Below are 17,976 nucleotides of genomic sequence, written 5' to 3'. Positions count from 1 at the left end.
ACAGGCACAGCCGAGCCGGGTTGCCGCAGCAATAACAAGAAATGGCTACAAATAGGCCTCTACAAACACTTTCTTAGCTTAATGGTATGCAGGACTGTTCAGAGCTAACATTTCCGTCTTGTTTCAGCCGCTAAATGTCTCCAATAAATTCACAGAGAGTGAAAACAGAGAAACTGTGCAGCTGTGATAACAACCTGAACACAAAAGGATGATGTTTTGAGAATTTCTGCATCACCTCCGTTAAGAGGTCGTCATATTTGTTTACAGTAAAGTGCAGCAGACTTCCTGAAACATGAATCTATCCGGGTGGAAATTGTTGCATTCACATCCCACAGTTGAGGTGGATTAGCTCACCACACCTCTTTGTGATTCTCTCAGCTTGTGTGTGTGCGTGTGCGTGTGTGTGTGTGTGTGTGTGTGTGTGTGTGTGTGTGTGTGTGTGTGTGTGTGTGTGTGTGTGTGTGTGTGCGTGTGTGTGTGTGTGTGTAAAGTTTTGTTCTGACCCAACTCTCTTAATCAGCTGAGTGTTTTACACAGTCAGCAAAACATACAACATGTGCAAACAGAAACAATGTTACACCGACGTAGTGGCTGAATAACTTTGGCACCAGTATGTTTTAAAACAGCTGTTAGTTTCATGTTTTGCTTTCTCATATTATTTGGGAAGTTTTTATGTTAGAATGGACTTTTTCTGTTTTTGAATGGGAAAAAGAAACAGCTTTCAGATTTCCTTAAACCATTACCAGCGGCTATTTCACTATAAAATCAAAGGCAAGTAAAACCACTGGAGAAGTTTCATTTTTGAGATAACGTCACATGAACCATACAAATTTTCTTTAGTAAACGATTATTTGAATATTTGAAAACCATGATTCATCCCAACATATCACCACCTTCAAACTGCCATTTCATCCCTATTGCAACCTCAAAAAGAAGACCAGAGGCAGAACAATTTCACCTCTACATCTCTGGGTGTTAAATGCTGTCACTTTTTGGCAGGCCCACCTCAAACTTTTATTTGAAAAATTTTTTTTTTCTTAATCTATTTTTGTATTAAAATTGGTTATAAAGACAAATATAATCAAATTGTGTCACTTTACACCTGGTTTGTTATAGTTAGATGCCCTGTATTTATAAAATTAGCTTCTTTTAGCCTGTTGGTAAAAAAGTGATGACACATTCAGCCTCATGTTATTCTGATAGGACTAGAGAGTGGTTTTGGGAAAGACTGTACATTTTTGTCTTTTATCTAACTGTGGTTAATGTTGCTGCTCTTACAGCCTATAACACATGGAGAGTTGAGGTGGTGCAGCCCATTGGTGCAACAAAGCCCTACTCTTAGGCCAATTCCATTAAAAGCCAATGCTGTCTGATGCATTAAAATTTTAGCTCGAGGTTTAGCTAAGGGATCAAAAAGCAACCAAATCTGCCATAAAACATTTAAAGCAACAGTACTATAGCTATATCTATATAGTAATGGTTATTTACCAACTTTTGTAATTTAAGGCCCACCCAAAAATCAAGCATAGTGTCAGTTCAGGCAGGCCACAACGTCAAACTCTAACAGCTTAGCTGTCATCATCGGTGCAGATCAGCTGATTGCTCGGCTGACTCCCGTGTCGGCCTCCTATTGCAAAATTGGTTAGGGTTAGGGATATTTAAACAGCTCTAGCCCAACCTCCATCCTGCTTCCTCTGCTGGCATTTTGCAACCCACCTCCACCCCAGCTCCTCCTGTCAATGTATTCATGTCGATTGCTCTGCTCTCTCTGGGTTTTTATTTTTGCTGCTGCGCTCCCTGCTAATGCCGTTCATGATGGCTCATGATGAGCAGGAAGGTGTGCTCTTCCTGCCTCAGGCTTTCCATGCAAGCATGTGGAAGAGCAGGGGGTCCCAGAACAGAACCATACCACCAAATAGAACTGTGCAAGTTGATAAAGATTATTTTGACAAAGTGGTCCTGACTGAATTGAAACTCTGGCTCCATCGCTGGGGTAAAAACCCTGCCTTGAAGTACAGTATGTAAGCGTATATGGCAAAAAAAAATATTCAGACATCTAAATTGATGGATTGTAATAGAATTTTGTGTCTGCAGTAGAAAAAAGCTTGGTCTGTTCTAAAGTTATGATTTCTGAAACACAGTTAAGTCAAATCTCTGCTATTTGGCTCTGTTCTGCTCTTCCATATATGTGGAAAGCCAAAGCCTTGGGTAGGGAGAGCACAACCCCCTTCTCATCTATGTGCATACATTAAAGCCAAGGCAGGGAGAGAACCAGCAAAAGGAGTACAGAACAGAGGGAGCATCAGTGATGATACATATGACACCGATAAAATCAGACTTAAGCGCCCTTCACACCGCCGCGCGGTAACCGCCCCGAAAACCGCTCCTCTGCCGGCAGAGGCCCCTGAAATGCAGAGCGTTTTTCAAAGCGGCTCCTGCCGCCGCGGCATGAGCATGGGGTAACAGGCGGCAGCGACGTAGAGGTGATTCGGCGAACGTTACAGCAGAGCCCGCCCAAAAGTCCTTCACAACACTCCCTCCTTAAAAAACACGTACCCCCTAGTAGTACCTTATAGTTTCTGTTAACTGTATAATGTGCATATGAAAGATTTTATTATTATTGTAGAGCTCTGGATATTCAGATACCGGCAGTATTAGCTCCTCCATTGCTCGTTCTGCCCTGCGAAGCCTGCTATTTCCGGGTTTTCTTCTTTCTTCGATGTGATTGACTGTTCCCAGGCGGCTGCCGCCAGAAAGTTCAACACGCTGGACTCCAGGCGGCAGGGGAAAATCTGTGCGCGTGCACGTGGGCGGCAACCGCTTCTGGGTCCAACCGCCGCAGCCAAAACCGCTTGCCGCCTGCCGCCCGACCCTCATTAAAATGACTGGAGGCGGCGCGTTGCCGCGCGGCGGTGTGAAGCCCCCTTTAGCATGAAAATAAAATTAAGTGGAATAACTTCCAAGCAACTTTTGTAACTATTTTAATGGGTTTGGAAAATTAACTTTAAGTCCTCAGAGGATGGTCTGGATGTCTATGTGTAAAGGTAAAAGTCTTCTCTGTTGATATGATGGGCTAGCATGAAATTTGGTCACCGACAACATCTTCTCCTGTATATAACAACCTCCACAGGTCTGCCAGACTGGGGGGAAATGTCCAAAGTGAGTGTGGTGTGAGAGGCCAAATTTCCCACCCCATCAGCGCAGAGGAGAAAAGTCCACTACATGAAGGAGACTATTAAAAAGGAGATTAACTGGATGAAGAATCAGAGCAGACGGTCTAAATCTCAAAGGTGTTGGCAGCATCTTTCCAGAGCAGTCGAAAGGACACGCTGTCTGGGCAGCTCACAAAAACTAAAGAGATATGAAAGCCAGCTCTCTGGAGGCTGACAGCCCTCCTCCTCCTCCTCCTTCCTCCGTCTCTCTCGCTGTCTGTCTCTCCTCAAACAGAAAGCTTTCTTGACGGTTTTCCAAAGCTCTCAAGGGTCAGGAGCGAAGCACTGACTCAACACTGCCCACTCTGTATGCACGGCAGCTCATGGGTGCAGCTCAGAAAAGGGCTTGTTTGGGGAGGGAGGAGTGAGGGAAGGAAAGCTGCTGCCCTGGAGCCTTTGGCTGACGCTGGATGGACTTTATGGCGAACCTCAGAGCCAGCATTGACCAGAAGTATCAAACAACTTTTGTTTCCTGGGGAGAGTGAGTGATGTAGATCGAGGAAAGAGACAAGGAGCACAGAGGCTTCTTGTCCAGCACCTCACACTGAGAGAGAGTTCTCGGCATTCCCCCTTTTAATCACTGGACCCACCACACATGGGTCCCTCCTAGTTCTCCACCAATTTTTTGGCTCTTAGGAAGGTTTCCAAGTAGCTTAAGCCATTACATAACACCAAAGCCAAGGATTCTTTACAACTGAAATCACAAAACTGGAACACTTGTTATCTTGAACTTCAGTGCTTGGATACTTGACTCCCCAAAGACTTGGAGGAAGGGCCTTTCACATTTTAAACACCAAACAAGATCACAGGCTTTATTTGGACACATATCAAAATATTTCACCATCATGTCTACACACGTCAGTCAAGACAACTTCAACTACAAGCTGTCAAGTTTTATGACAAAGTGCAAATTTTAGGGATGCAAGGTACTGGGGCAAATGTTTCAAAGATAGTACAACTGTGTCTGACAAAAACAATAAAACTTGGTTTATATCTAAACAATGTCTGCACATTCTGACACATTTATCTGGGGTTTGCATCTGCCAGTTGACAAGATAGTAATCATGTTGTCACAGGGGTGTGTGTTTTGCATTGTAACGGCAAAATGTGTCACAAGTATTCCAAAAGAAGGGACAAAAAATCCTCAAATTTAACACAAGACATCTTTTAAGTCTCTTAAGGAGCCATCATCGTTGCAGTGGGGATGTGTTGAAGGAATATGAAACAGCAGTAGCAGCAGCTAGCATGAGCAATACTGTAGTACCAATTTTAAAAAGTTTAGAGATGGGAGTCGAAAATTGGTTAATGTTGAGAAATGATAAGAAATGTTTCAGTCCATGGATATTGTTAGCCTTTGTGTTTAATGATTCCTTTATCGATTCTTTACACTATACTGGAGTTGCCGGGCTGTACGTCAACTAGTCTGCTGCAGCTACCTTAGCTTAGCAGTTAGATAATGTCTCCCAAGAAAACTCTGATTCAGGATTTTCAGCTTGAAGTTTTACTAAAGAACTGAACACACAAAGAAATGTACATTACTCTCTCACATTCGACATGGTGTTAATCTCCCAATTTACCAAAAACGACAATAAACAAAATAGCGCTAGCGTGACGCTTACATATATGGGAAACTGCACTGATATTAGGGCTGAACAAATTATCGTATTTAAACCATCGCAAGAATGATATATTTTTTAATTGCAAAGGGTGCAATTGTTCCTGATGAGAGATCAGTGAGATTTTTATATATTTGATATTTTGTCATAGATTTGGTCTTATTTAGATTTCTGAACTTTATGTAGTGTGAGATTCATTAAAGAGGGATCACATAAATTCTTCATATTATTGTTCATACCAGGCCTGTTGTTCTGCAGTACTTTGTATCTTTCTGATTTTATTTAAGGTAATTAATGATAATTATATTACACATCTACAAGACTTGAAGTTAAATCAAACAGTCAGTATTATACTGTGACTGTAATACATTATCCATATCAATTCATGTATCAATTCATCTTATTTCATCAGAACATACTAGAGAATTATATTTTGCGTGTGTTTAGTGAATAATTCAAAGATAGCTCCCCCTCACAAAAAAAAAAAAAAAGTATGTTCAATCCCAATCGCAATATTGGTCCAAATAATAGAAATTATCCAAAATTGTTCAGCCCTAATTAATATGCTAGCAGTAAGCATACATCAGTATAACTTCAGCTTCAGAATAGAATTTCAACTGTAATCGCAAAAACATATCACATTAACTCTTTGCGAAAATACTGAGAGTTTCAAATGTCAAAAGCTAACAGGCTAATGAAAGGCTCATGGCTGACTTCATAACTACAGAAAGCTTCCAAACAACTTAAACTATTGCTATAACCACTTTGAGACACTAGATGGCCTACTTGAGTTATTAATATATTACAACGCAGTACATCGTCACATGACGTAAAATTTTTACCTGTTTCCAGGGACCAATTACATTTTATTCACTTACAGTATAAACTCAAGTAAATGTTGTTGACCCATAAAAACCTGTAAAGCTACTTATTGTGCCAAGAAAATTCACAGGAGGAATTGATAAGGGAATCGATAAAGATTCAGATGTTAAGCAGAATCAATAAGAGCATCGGTATCGACAAAATCATGTCAATTGCCATCCCTCAAGAAGTTTGAGAAGTGCATAAAGTTAACCAAAGACAACAACTCAAGAGCTCCAGCTGTTCATGATAAGATCATAAAATGAAGACACCTAGCACCCTCTCCGTACACCAGTTCGAGTCGTTTTTCAAACAGTACTCAGCTCCTACTTTCTTGGATCTATTGATTTGATTCCTACACAAATTTACAGTTTGATCAACAACAACATGAGTGACCTTGGTTTCACCACTAATGTCTAGACTTCTGGCGTTGGTAGTGATGTGACAATATCTTAATCTTATTTTATAACATAATACACTATGATATTTGGCTGGTTACTTTTCTTCACATCTTCTAGAGGAACTACAGTTTCTTTCTCTGTAACTTATTATGAATGACTTTCTAGTATCTGCCACTTGTACTGTACAAGATTTGAGACAGCGAGCTGAGCACATAGGATGATGGGTACTTCCAGTATGGGCAATGGTCTTTTCAGTCATTTTGTACCATCACTGGTCCACTTTGGTATTCAGATACTTTTTTTGACAGTGGAGTAACACCTCCTGGAGTTACTCCAATAACTGTGCTTGAATTGACGGCCAAGCTGCTGCAGGAAGACTTCAGCATGACAAGACATTATCATAGGTCATAAAAGAGAGATGATTAGGCCTGTATAGCACCAAGAAGCTGCTCTAACGTGACTTTATTGAAAGAAATCAACTTGCATTCTCAGAAAATTAGTGTTTAATGGGTAAAAGAAAGTCTGAAATCATTCAAATTAAAGCAATGAGTTTTTCTAACTTTGTTCTCACCGCCAACAAACCTGGGAGCTGATTTGCACATACCTGGAATATCTTTTAACCTGCGTATTTGATAGTTAAAATGTGGCTTAACCTTTGTTGGAAGACTTAATACCTGGCTTAGCCTCGTCTGAAATTACTGCCTCCAAATGGTTTAGCAAGACACAGCAACAATGCAGGTGACTCCAGAGGTAAAAACACACAAGAATGAGCGCTGTGTTTGTTGTAATTGCTGTGTTTTTAAGTAGCTTGCTGACTAAGCACAGACAAACCACAAAAGACAAGTCTGCTCCTGGTGCAGCCCGTTCAAGCAGACAGGAGACGAGAGCAGTGATTGCTTTCCCCTGCAGACAAAGACGTGATATGAATGAGGCATAAGCAACAAGGTCATGGTAACTGTTGAGCTATTTTGTGCTTTTCTGCCCTTCCCTGAGGACCGGCTGGGGAATGTGTTGTATGGTTTCACTGAAACATATTTGACCTACCCGACATACTGAGCCTCCTACTGAGGCTGGCAGAGACCAAACAGAGCCAAATATGTCGGCACATAAATCAAGAGAAAGACAAAAATGAAACTTTACTTTGTAGATTTCCGTTCTTATCGTGCTGTGACCCTGTAGATATCTCCTTTTGGGTGGTTTCTCAAAGTCAAGAGCATATCAGCTTTTCTTCAAAGGCTGGGCTGACTTTGCCTTGAAACCATCTGTCAAAGCTCTGAGGTCAACAGGTCAAATTCACCCCAAACTCAGCCCTTTTAAGGTTCAGACATCAAATAAACAGATAATATTTCTAAGTTGCAAAGTTTGGGGAATTTCCAGATCCTCATCTCATCTTGCCCTCTGCAGTCGTTGAGACAAGCCACTTTGCTGATGTGAAGATACCAAAGGATTAAAAGAAAGTGCAGCGTGAGGCCTTGAACAAACCAAGCCAAGACGGGGAAACCACTTCCTTGCCTTGTTAGGCTGGCCTCAGCCCACGGTCCAGACTTTTGCAACGTACGTGGAAGGATTTCTTGTGTGCTTTTTCAAATCAGGCATATGTTAGCTTGGATGGGAGCTTGGATTCAAGGGAAGTGTATGACCTAATCTAAGCCTTTCCTACATGTGTCTACGAGAAACATACCAAGGGTCGGATACTGTGCCACCAAAACAAACAGCTTCTTTTGGCATTCCTCGAGCGAGCCAAGAAGAGTCCAACCAGTATTTAACTTCTGGTGTCCCAGTAGATTCACAGGAGGAGCAGAGTGTCACTTTCTTTCATAGGAAACAGATGTAAAAGCCTCGGCCAAAACTGTGTGGGAAGTAGGTAGAACTTTGAGTTTCATGGAGGAAGGAAATAGACTGAGTTTAATGTAGACGTGATCTGAAACAGTATCTAGAGTCAGTATGCTTTTCAGGCATGGGGTACAAAGCAGTGTTTTTCTATCGCTCTTCCTTCTTCCCCTCCTCCTCCCAAGAGTTCATCAAAGAGTCTTAGTGTGTGTGTGTTTTTGTGTGTATTCTCTCAATGAGTTCCAGACCTTGAAGACCACGAAAAATATCCTATCCCCCACTCAGCTGAATTCTGCAAAAAGAGACGAGGGTGGGGTCTTTGGGTGAGGCCTTCTTCCAAACTCTCATGAAGGAAAACTTTCAGCTGATCTTGATTTTGAACTTTGTTACAAGGTTAGTCGAGGATTTCCAGAGCTCTCATGACAAAGAAACAAAGTAATGACTGCTACAGAGAGGAATGCATCATTTTGGCCGGTTAGGTTTTATACAAGATGATGATTCAGCCAGGACAAGGGTGCAGCCAAACCCTCCCCCCAAAAACAGCTCGTAATGAATCGTGTACACGGTAACCTTTTAGTTTTATGGTTCCAGTGTTGAGAGTCGTTATGTCAAAACAGCTAACAGTTAAGGCTCCAAACTACAATAAAACTCAGAGCAGAAGACTGTGCTGTGGTATTTCACCCAGCAGGTGGTGCTCGAAGAAGCATGCAAACAAATGCCTTGCTGTGCAAAGCATGCTGGGATAAATATTGCAGAGGAGCAGTCCAATGGTGTGCATTTGGAGAGAGCAGTGGTGGATATACTGGATTAATAGTTTGAGCTTGGTGCAACATTTTTTAAGACTCATTTTTTGAAGATATTATGGGCATAAGTGTTGCATTTAGTGCTTTTCAGCCAGAAGGTCCAGCAACTTTTAATTCCTGGTAAAACATTCCCAGGAACTGCATGCAGAGTAATTGCAATACACCTCCACATCAGTAGGGGGCAGGAAGTCAACTGTTCAAAAAAAAGTCTATCATAGAAGGTGAAGACAAGCTGTGATCTTTATGAGTAGCAATGCAGCTAGCTTGTTAGCATGGAGGATATTTAGCCTGTGCTGGTTTTAGTTGTGCTTTATAGCAATGCAGATGCATTTGTTGAAAATGGAAAGGAGACAAGTAACAAAAGCCGCGTTTCCACCAAGCAGTCCGGTTTGGTTCAGTACGGTTTGGCAAGCCGCAGCTGTTGAACAATAGCGTGACGGCGTAGCAGCGCGACACAGTTTACCCTGCTAATAAATCCAACGAAGAAGAAAAACACGACACAGTAAACAAAGACAATAGATGGAGGACATGCAGCATTTCGTCCTCTCTGTGATTGGCATGTAGCTCTTTGATACAAAGAACAATCAAGCTTTGTTTCAGAGAAGTCTGTGTGCCGCCAGGAGAAATGCAGCTGCTGTCAGGGTAAGTGACGATTCTTTTGACCAATCAATGGTCTGTAGTGTTGTAGCTCCACCTTCCGAGAGCGGATCGGTTCAGTCTGGCACCCATACGAAAGGGTCCAAAAATAGGAGGCCGGCTTGTCTCGGTTTTAGGGATCCAGGATAAGTCAGTGGAAACACTGCAAAAGGCGCATTGTACCGAGAAGAACCGAACCGGTCTGCTTGGCGGCTAAAGAGTTGCAGGTTGAAGCTATGTCAAAAAGCCCGAAAACAGCGATGACCGACGATAGACCCAACGTCTCTGCTCCCTTAAGCCTGAAGACGACAGAGATGGATCTGTAATCTGTCACCTTACAACTAAATTTGGATACTAGTTCTTCTTGTTAAAAACATATAGTTCAAAGGATGGCATTTCAATATGGTGACAACCGTTGTTGGGCTTCAAAACTCTTGCTCAGAAACCTGTGGGTGATGTCAATGGACTACAACGATTGTTTGCACAATCTATGGTACATACCCAAAGCTATCAAAGTTATCGCAGGCTAATCTGGGGTCCCATGCTGTCATTTGTAAACTCTATTTTCTCTCCTGAGGACTGATGTCATATGTTACATAGAGCAAGTTGTAAAAAGTAATTCTAAGACTAAGTTCCCTCATCAATATTTTTTTTTGTTTTAACTATTGGATTTTATTTTATTTCATTGTTTTACTTTTTTTTGTTCATTATTTCCCTTTTTTTTCATATCTTTTTCTACTTTATGAGTCCCTTCATTTTTTTCTTAATCTTAAGATATCTTGTTTCAAAACACATTGGATTGGACTCTGGTCAAATTTAAAGGAGAAAAGACCACTAAAAAAATAAAATTCAAAGAAAAGTTATCGCAGGCTCAACCACTGTACTAGTGTTTACTGCAAACTCCACGTGGTGAAAACAGGTGGTAGAAAGAGCAACACGGAAATAGTCCAGTTATTGTAAGAGGTGAGACACAACATATACAATTTGCCATTGTCAATCTTTGTTTTTGTGCTTTTAACCACTTTGACATACTCCTCTAAAAGTCCCTTTTATTTTATTTTGTTTTATTTATTTATTTTTGAGTTCATTGTTCACTCCTCCTGTTCTTTTTCATTTTGGAGGAGAGAGAGTTGTATTTGCTTATAATCAATACTTGTCTTTATTTAGTCCCTGCATTTAATTGTGAATGTGACTCTCCAGTGGGGGGGGGGGTTACTGTTGTTGTTAGAGTTATAAGGGGGGGGGAAAAAAAGGGTGAACTATATTCTACCTAATTGTACATGTACTATATCCTGACCACCAAATAAAAATATGTATGGAAAGAGCAACACGGTTACGCAGAAAATACAGAGGAAGACTTATTTTATCTCTGGGAGGCCTCCTAGAAACAGACAGTGATGTATACCAGAGCAACTTATATCCTTAATGTTATGGTAAGTCTCTTTATTTGTCTCAAATGCTAAAGGCTGAAAACAGAAAGATACACTGGGCCTGCTTAAAAGAGTAGAAAGGAAACATATCTTTACTGGTTCACGGAGGCTGTGTGGTTATGACCAATTATGGTAGGAGATAATTGTTCTAGTGGGTTCTTTGGGTGCAAGATAATCTGCTTCCCTCCAGCCTATCTGGGAGCCATTGCTGTCCAGACTTTGACACATGGTGTGCAAATGTTTGTGATGCAGAAGTCAAGGGAGCAGGGCTGAGATGAAGACATAACAATCCAGTCAGAGTGACTCAAGTGAAAACCCATGACTTTACTCTTCTTTGTGTTCGTATTGGTAGAAGTGTCCCATATCAGCACGATTATTTAAAACCACTGAAAAATGTTTTTTTGGCATTAGTTCATGAATAAAATCTGAACAATCAGTGAAATAACTCAATCGTCATTTTAAGAATCCAAGATGGAGTCTTTGGTTTGTGTATTTTGTCTGAGCCAAAGTCAGGCACTGAGTGATACTGATGTCAGTCGAACGAATTGGCGTATTTCACAAGGCACAACCAGCAAATGTTGGGTATTTTCACTGCCACACTTTCCATGTGTGTGTTAAAGCCCCTCAGGGTGAACATGTGTTTAACTCCCACCTGGTAGGAAAGGAATGATCCTGCGTTTAGGGTCTTTCTGGCCTCCTTCCACCGGGAATTTATCCAAGAGCTCCATCTGAAACCACACAAGTAATTAAAACTTATTAGCACACAAAGCATTTCCACTAACACGCATGCAAACATTACACACACACACACGAGGATAGCTGAGGCTGGAGAGGAAAGGCACACGTTTCTACAAATCAGCAGTTCCTACAAGGAATTCGGCCAATAAAGACAGGCCTGCCAATGATTAGGAATGTCCTGAGCAGATGGTATGGTTTTCCCCCCTCGGCTTCATCTGCTGCTGCTGCAGAAAAAAGGCTGTTAGCACCACTGACATAGTGGAACACTTCTGGTTTTATATTTGTAAAAGCTGTAGAGAAGTGGGTCTTTTATCAGTGTTCAAGTGAGTTTACTTCTTAATAAACACTTATGGATCAAAAGTGTTTGGACAATAGAGTGTGACTGCACTTAATCTGCTAAATGCAACTTGTACATTCAGAGAAACCTTTCAGTTCCAAGGAAATATGTAGTGTACTGCACTTAGGAAAGAGGATGCAGATATGTAGGTCACCCAAAGTCTGACTGGTGTGAAGCAATACTGTCGTTTTGTTTGTTTATAAAGTGAAACTAAAACTTGGCTCTTCTAAAGAACTCCACAGATATTTACAGAGTATTTCTTGGAGTCCAAAGTCGGTTTCTTTTCCCCTAATGCTGCTAATTCTCATCCCTTTATTTGACCATTAGTCGCTAGGCGCCGCCCTGTTGGTTGTGGCAGCTCTCTCTTCTTTGTCTGTTTCTTGTAGTTTTTTTTGTCTCTTTTTTGTCATCTTTGTATTTGTTGGTCATGGACACCAAAGTGGTTTTGCCATCAAGTGATATTGTTACTATTTTTGCTCCTGTGTTTGTCTGGAGATCCTACATGTAACCATGGCTGCATTGTTTACATGTGAAATCAGCTGTTAGCAGCCTGTAGCATGTCAATGCTAACTGGTGCAAGGCCGGATGTTTCCCCACAAGGTGAGGAGAAGGAGGTAAGGACTCAGGTGAGAGCTAAGAAGTGACGACATCCACCTGTCCTTCCATCCATCGTTATTGAGAACTTGAGATCTATCTCCAATAAGATGGACAAGCTAGCCATGCTAACCCAGCAACAGAGGGACTACCAGGAGGCAGAGTAGCATCATGCTATTCACAGACATGGCTAACAGAGTTAACACCAGACACCAATGCCAAGTTGGAAGAACTTCACCTGCTGTGATCAGACTTTAAAAATATGTTTTCTTGATTGCTGCTGTGACTCCTGAATTTCCCTTCAGGGAAAAATAAAATATTTTCTATTGTACTCTATTTTTCAAGAAATCACATCCTTTCTCCAGCAAGTTTTCAAAGGAATCTAAATGAGAGTGAGTAAGCTCTGACCAAATGTCCTCTGGAGAGACACAATAAGTCCAACAGAGCCAAAACAAACACAGTGAGGGATGAAGAGCCGTGTAATGTGAGGTGAGGTGATAAAGAGGTTATGGGAAAGACAGATACCTGTGCCAACTATTTTCTATTACTTTCAATGGACGGCCCAATGGTAGCCAGGAGCCAGAGAGGTGTTGTTGCCATAAAATGAGCAGTGACGTAAATTTTACACAGAGTCAAATCACTTAAGTGGGCGAGGCGTTTCTGAAGAGGAGAAAAGGATGGAAAACTTATTGAAAGCGTTTCTTGTCACTGTGATCTAGATTAAGACAGCCAGGAGAAAAGACTGAGAGCTGAAAGCTAATGCTTAACTGAATTATGTGTACTTTTATATGAGTATCATCAAAGACTCTGAGCCAAAGCATGCAAAAATCCTCTCTGAAATTCAACAGCAGGATGAGATTATGGGTGTAATCATCAATAAAAAAGTGCCACAGTGGCACTAAAGCCCAGATTTTGACAACTTCTAGTCAGGAAATGAGAGAAAAAGGAAACGTGATGAATGTTCAACAGATGACCGACACATGTTTCACAGATGAATTAAAGTCTACCGATTCACAGCTGGTAGGAAAATAACAGTTTGACATTTGTTTTTCTCTGTTTAGCAAATCCATGTGTTAAACTATCTTTATTTCTGGTGGACCTACCTCTGCAAAAAGTTCATTTTTAAACCATTTTATTCGCTTTACTGGCAGGTTCCTCCTTAAGCATGTCCAGACACAAAACACTGGTTTTAAACTAAAACTAGGGCAACCAAAACTTGCTCAACAACAGAATTTATTATAATAAATTGATTATTGGGTTGCAGCATAATGCTATAATGTACTACTACCCAGATCTAAACAAGCACAGAGGACGGATGGTATCATGAAGCCGAGAGTGTTTTTTAGTTTTAGCTCTGAGCATGCAGACATTAAAGGGTCTGCAAGATTTTCTTAAAAACGAAATTTCAACATTGTCTCCAATGAGCCTCTATACATGTGTGTCAGTGTCTGTGTCTGCCTCAACCCCTCCTCTGCCTGTATGTTGATGTTTTGGTAGTAGCTGGATGTTTCTGTGCAAAAAGTAAGCGTGGTTGAATCAGCCAATCACAGTGCACAGTGCACAAGTGACTTTGTGCCTTTATGGTATCAAGTGGTAGAAGCTACTTAGAGTGGCTACGATAGTGGACGTAGCTTGGAGGAAGAAAAACGCAACGAAAGTGAAACAAAATGCCAAACAGATGAAGCTTTCTCCTAAACAAGGGTGAAGCTTGGCTCGACTTTCACTTGCTTTTGAGGAACTTGGAGAGCGGCATAGGATGAAAAGTGACACGAGTTAGCTTTCTGCTAACCAGTTATGTGTCAAATACCCGTGGTTTGCTTGTGCTAACATGCTTAGTGAGAGGTACGGCTCTCGAGTCTCTCCCGCATAGAAACACGATGCTACAGATGGTTGCTAGGCGAGTGTGTGATTTCACGTCCCTTCGGTCAGAGGCTGTGGGTGTGTGCTGCTGCTGGCACTGAGGCAAAAAAGGGGAGGAGCCTGGTTTGGATGGATGTTGTGTTTACTAACAAGTAATAAAAATCCCTGCAGACCCCACCCCTAACCTGCAAGGCCGACTGAAGGCTGGTGGTGATAATTCTGCTTGTCTTAGTCAGGCTTAGCAAACCAATTTGACTTTGCCTACAGACCTTGACAATGTTTTTGGAAAGCATTTTGAGATGACATTTTTGTGGTTTTGGGCTATATACATATATAAAAAAGATTTATAGAATAGTCCTTTAAATAAATAAAGACTGTTTTCAGAGCGGTTTTATACACCCAGACTCGTTGGTTAATCAGAATTTGTATTTCAGGAGAAACACCAAGTTACGAAGGACTAGTTTAGGGCTTGAATATCAAACTAGATACAGTGCCTCTTTAGTACCAACGTTAGCAAAATAAAGCCAAAGCCATAATTTCTCCTGTAAACAAATGACAGTGAAAGAATGGGGGAAGAAAAGTAAGGGGTAAACCTTCTTTGTATTCCAAGCAAAGCAGGGAAAAGGTGAGTCAGTTCATTTCAGCCTCCAGTCTGTAGTTTCTTAAGATACAGCAGGAGGCAGAGGAAGAATTCAGTCCTAACTTAAAGCGACAGCACAGGAGACAGTGTCAGACAAAGAGAGACACAGCGGCAGAAGAGCCAATACCCCACACACTGTAATTGTTCCCATGTGTCTGACCGTGAGTGCAGACACACCCAGTCTCTGTGTCTGCTCCAAACCTTGCATCTCCTCTGTAATCAGAGCCACTCAAACATGAACGGGCATCTGGAGAGAGTAAAGATGTCTCTTCAGAGTAAATGTTACAACATTAACTCAACATTAAGTATTCACGCACGACAGAGGAGGTGACAAGTCAGGCTTCAAACAACATTTCACGGTCACTCTGATGTGTGTTGTGATAAATCACATCCTGCTGAATATATACAGTTAGCTTGAAGTAAATGCTGCATTAAAACTTTATTGATAGGACTTTTGTGTTTGTGGACAGATTTATTTGTCGCTTGCTTTGAAGAAACTGTATTAACATTTCAATTATTTTATTTTATTCTATATTATTTTTCTACATTGTGGGATACTCCTCTGTATCAAGCGGCAACCTCCAGTCTAAGAATATGAGACAATGCGGAAGTGCTAAAATCTGCTGTTTCTTGAGTGTCCACTTGAGGCTGGCTCTAGAAGTACCAGAAGTCACAAACACAAATAAACCTATTTACAGCCTGGTTCAAAAAACGTCTCCTGTCTGAGTCGATAATTTAACTATCAGCACACACTGTATCACGAGCTCGCCCAATCAGAGGCACAGCTCAGGGTCACGTGACCGTCAGGCGCCCAATAGCTGTACGCGAAGCCCTTGCCACTACCAATATGGCCGCGATAGTCAATGCATTTCATTTTCCGTTTGAGAAACAGACAGGTGACATCGGGGAGACTACGTCCATGTTTTATAAAGTCTATGCTCTGTATGTGGTTGTGGGTGTTCCCGTGAATTTTGATTAAGAATGTTGTATGTTTGCCGTACTGTAAATAATTCCTTGTTAAGTTATGACCATGATTTATGAACTGAGATCTGTTTTTCCTTTCATCCACTGAAGCATCTTAATGAGATATAGTATTACTATTAGCCTTGGTTATCTTCATAAATTGGAATTAGTTAGCTCAAATTTTGAAAATCAAGGGGTAAAGCTAGATAATGACTAACAACATAGTCCTGTAGTGGAAGAAACTAAAACAGGACAAAATTAAAGCTACAAAGACTGGCAGACTAAAGGTGGCATCACAGCACAAAAAGCTGCTCACATGCTGCTAAAGGAGTGGAAGGAAATACAAATAAACTGATGTAGCATGAGAAAAACACCATCATCCTGTGTCTTAAGTTTCCTTTTAGCAGCAAAGAGGGTCAAGAGATTCGGCTTTAGACCCTCTCAAAGTCACATGACAACAGGAAAAAACCAACCACTACCTGTAAGATACTAGGCGTGGGAGAAAAAAATCAATGTAAGGAGGTATTGGTAATTTTTTTTGTTCTTAAGTGTTTTTTTTTTCCAAATCTAAGTCCTTTGTGTTAGTCTTTGTTTATAAGCTGGGTTGGACAAAAACTGAGGCTCCCAAATATGGCTCCCAAAATAGTCTGTAGACATCATCATCACCATTTACATCATCATCACCATTTAACTTTTTCACTTGGTCTAGTGTTCAAAAAGCAAACTAAAAATGCAAAAATTGGAAATATCGTAGAATTGCAATTTGAGTCAATTCAGCAACCCCAAAAATGTAAAATAATCAAATTGGTAGAAAAGAATGTTGTCCAAGCCCAAAAATAAAGACCGTCTAATTAGTTGGGCCAATACATCCGACAGATTAATGGTGTTTTGAAATAATCATGATTGGCTGATACCTGCGAGGCAGATTGAAGCAGGTGGTTTTGTTGGTGAAACTGCTGTTGAGTAAAGCAAAATCCCAAACATTCACTGGCTGGATTTCATGGGTTAAATCCATCTAAAACAACGCTCAAAAACGCTATCGTCAAACTGATGTTGGTGGACTACGACACTCCTGTCCCCTCATGGGTCATGGAGTGATAGAAAACTGTTTGTCCTCTGTTTGTTCTCCTGTTAATTGTGTGAAAACTCTTCTAGTCTGCAAAACAAACCTTTCCATTGTCCAATTACCAGTCTGTTTAAACAGTCAGTAATGCTCTTACGTTTTAAACACTGTTGTTTTACCAAATTCTTGCTGATTCAGAGACTAACATAATCTTCCAAGGGGCTATAATTTGTCTCCACTGTTTCCGCTGTAACCACATTATCAGCCTTCAAATGAAGGCGCAATAAAGACGTCTGAGACGCACCAGACTCGACTGAATGAGAGCATAAAAGGCCAGAACAATGGCTGCTCTCTCTGCAACGTCCCGACTTTAAAGACCTCTCATTTTTTTCCAGCCAGTCCACAAAACCTTCACATCTGAGGTCATCTTTAACCCTTTGCAGAGAGGCGTGTTGCTGCTGGAACACCACATCTGTGAAAGGCTGAGCTGTTTTTCCTCTAATGAATAGTGAGAGCGTCTGAGGATTGCAATGTTTACATTAGGACATGATGCAAAGAGCTTGTTATGAAGCGTGGAAGAGCTCTGGATCAGAGATGAGCAAAAGACTCTCGTATCTCTGAGTCCTCAGTTCACCCCACTAACAGATGTTTTCCCAAACTTTGATTAATTAAATTTGCCTGTTTGTCGTTCTTCATACTGAGCTCAAAACTTAGCTAAAACCCAGAGCCTGTTTCTGGAAACACAGTGACAGCCTGGTGTGAGTTTGGCTGTTTAGGGCTCCTCTTTTATCACACATCTTCCTTCAGGGGAGGTCACAGCAGAGGGTCAGCCTCATAACAGCACCCAGGGGTCATGTTGTGGCTCTGCCTCTTTCAACAATAATCCTGAAAATAAACTGGCCTGACCTTTCATCTTCAATTTCAGGGAGCTTCTTCTGGTTTGTTTGGTTTAGCTGTGCAATATACTGAATTAAATCCTCTATCCCGTCTTT

The 17,976-nt window shown here is 41.1% G+C and overlaps 1 protein-coding gene across 4 annotated transcripts in view; it reads right to left on the bottom strand.

The window, feature by feature from the left end:
- The window catches only part of sh3pxd2b (SH3 and PX domains 2B), a 63,423-nt gene that overhangs the window by 29,594 nt on the left and 15,853 nt on the right, over positions 1 to 17,976 (bottom strand). For all 4 annotated transcript variants that reach the window (XM_074673055.1, XM_074673057.1, XM_074673056.1 and 1 more), the window contains exon 3: positions 11,442 to 11,517. In XM_074673055.1, coding sequence (XP_074529156.1) covers positions 11,442 to 11,517 — 76 coding nt within the window. The remainder of the gene's footprint in view (positions 1 to 11,441; positions 11,518 to 17,976) is intronic.

Source organism: Halichoeres trimaculatus, unplaced genomic scaffold (genome assembly GCF_033239565.1).
Source record: "Halichoeres trimaculatus isolate MK-OKI-2021-1 unplaced genomic scaffold, fHalTri1.1 fHalTri1_scaffold_6, whole genome shotgun sequence".
NCBI lineage: Eukaryota > Metazoa > Chordata > Actinopteri > Labriformes > Labridae > Halichoeres > Halichoeres trimaculatus.
Note: the sequence above shows the minus strand (reverse complement) of the source record. Positions and strands in the feature narration are given on the sequence as shown.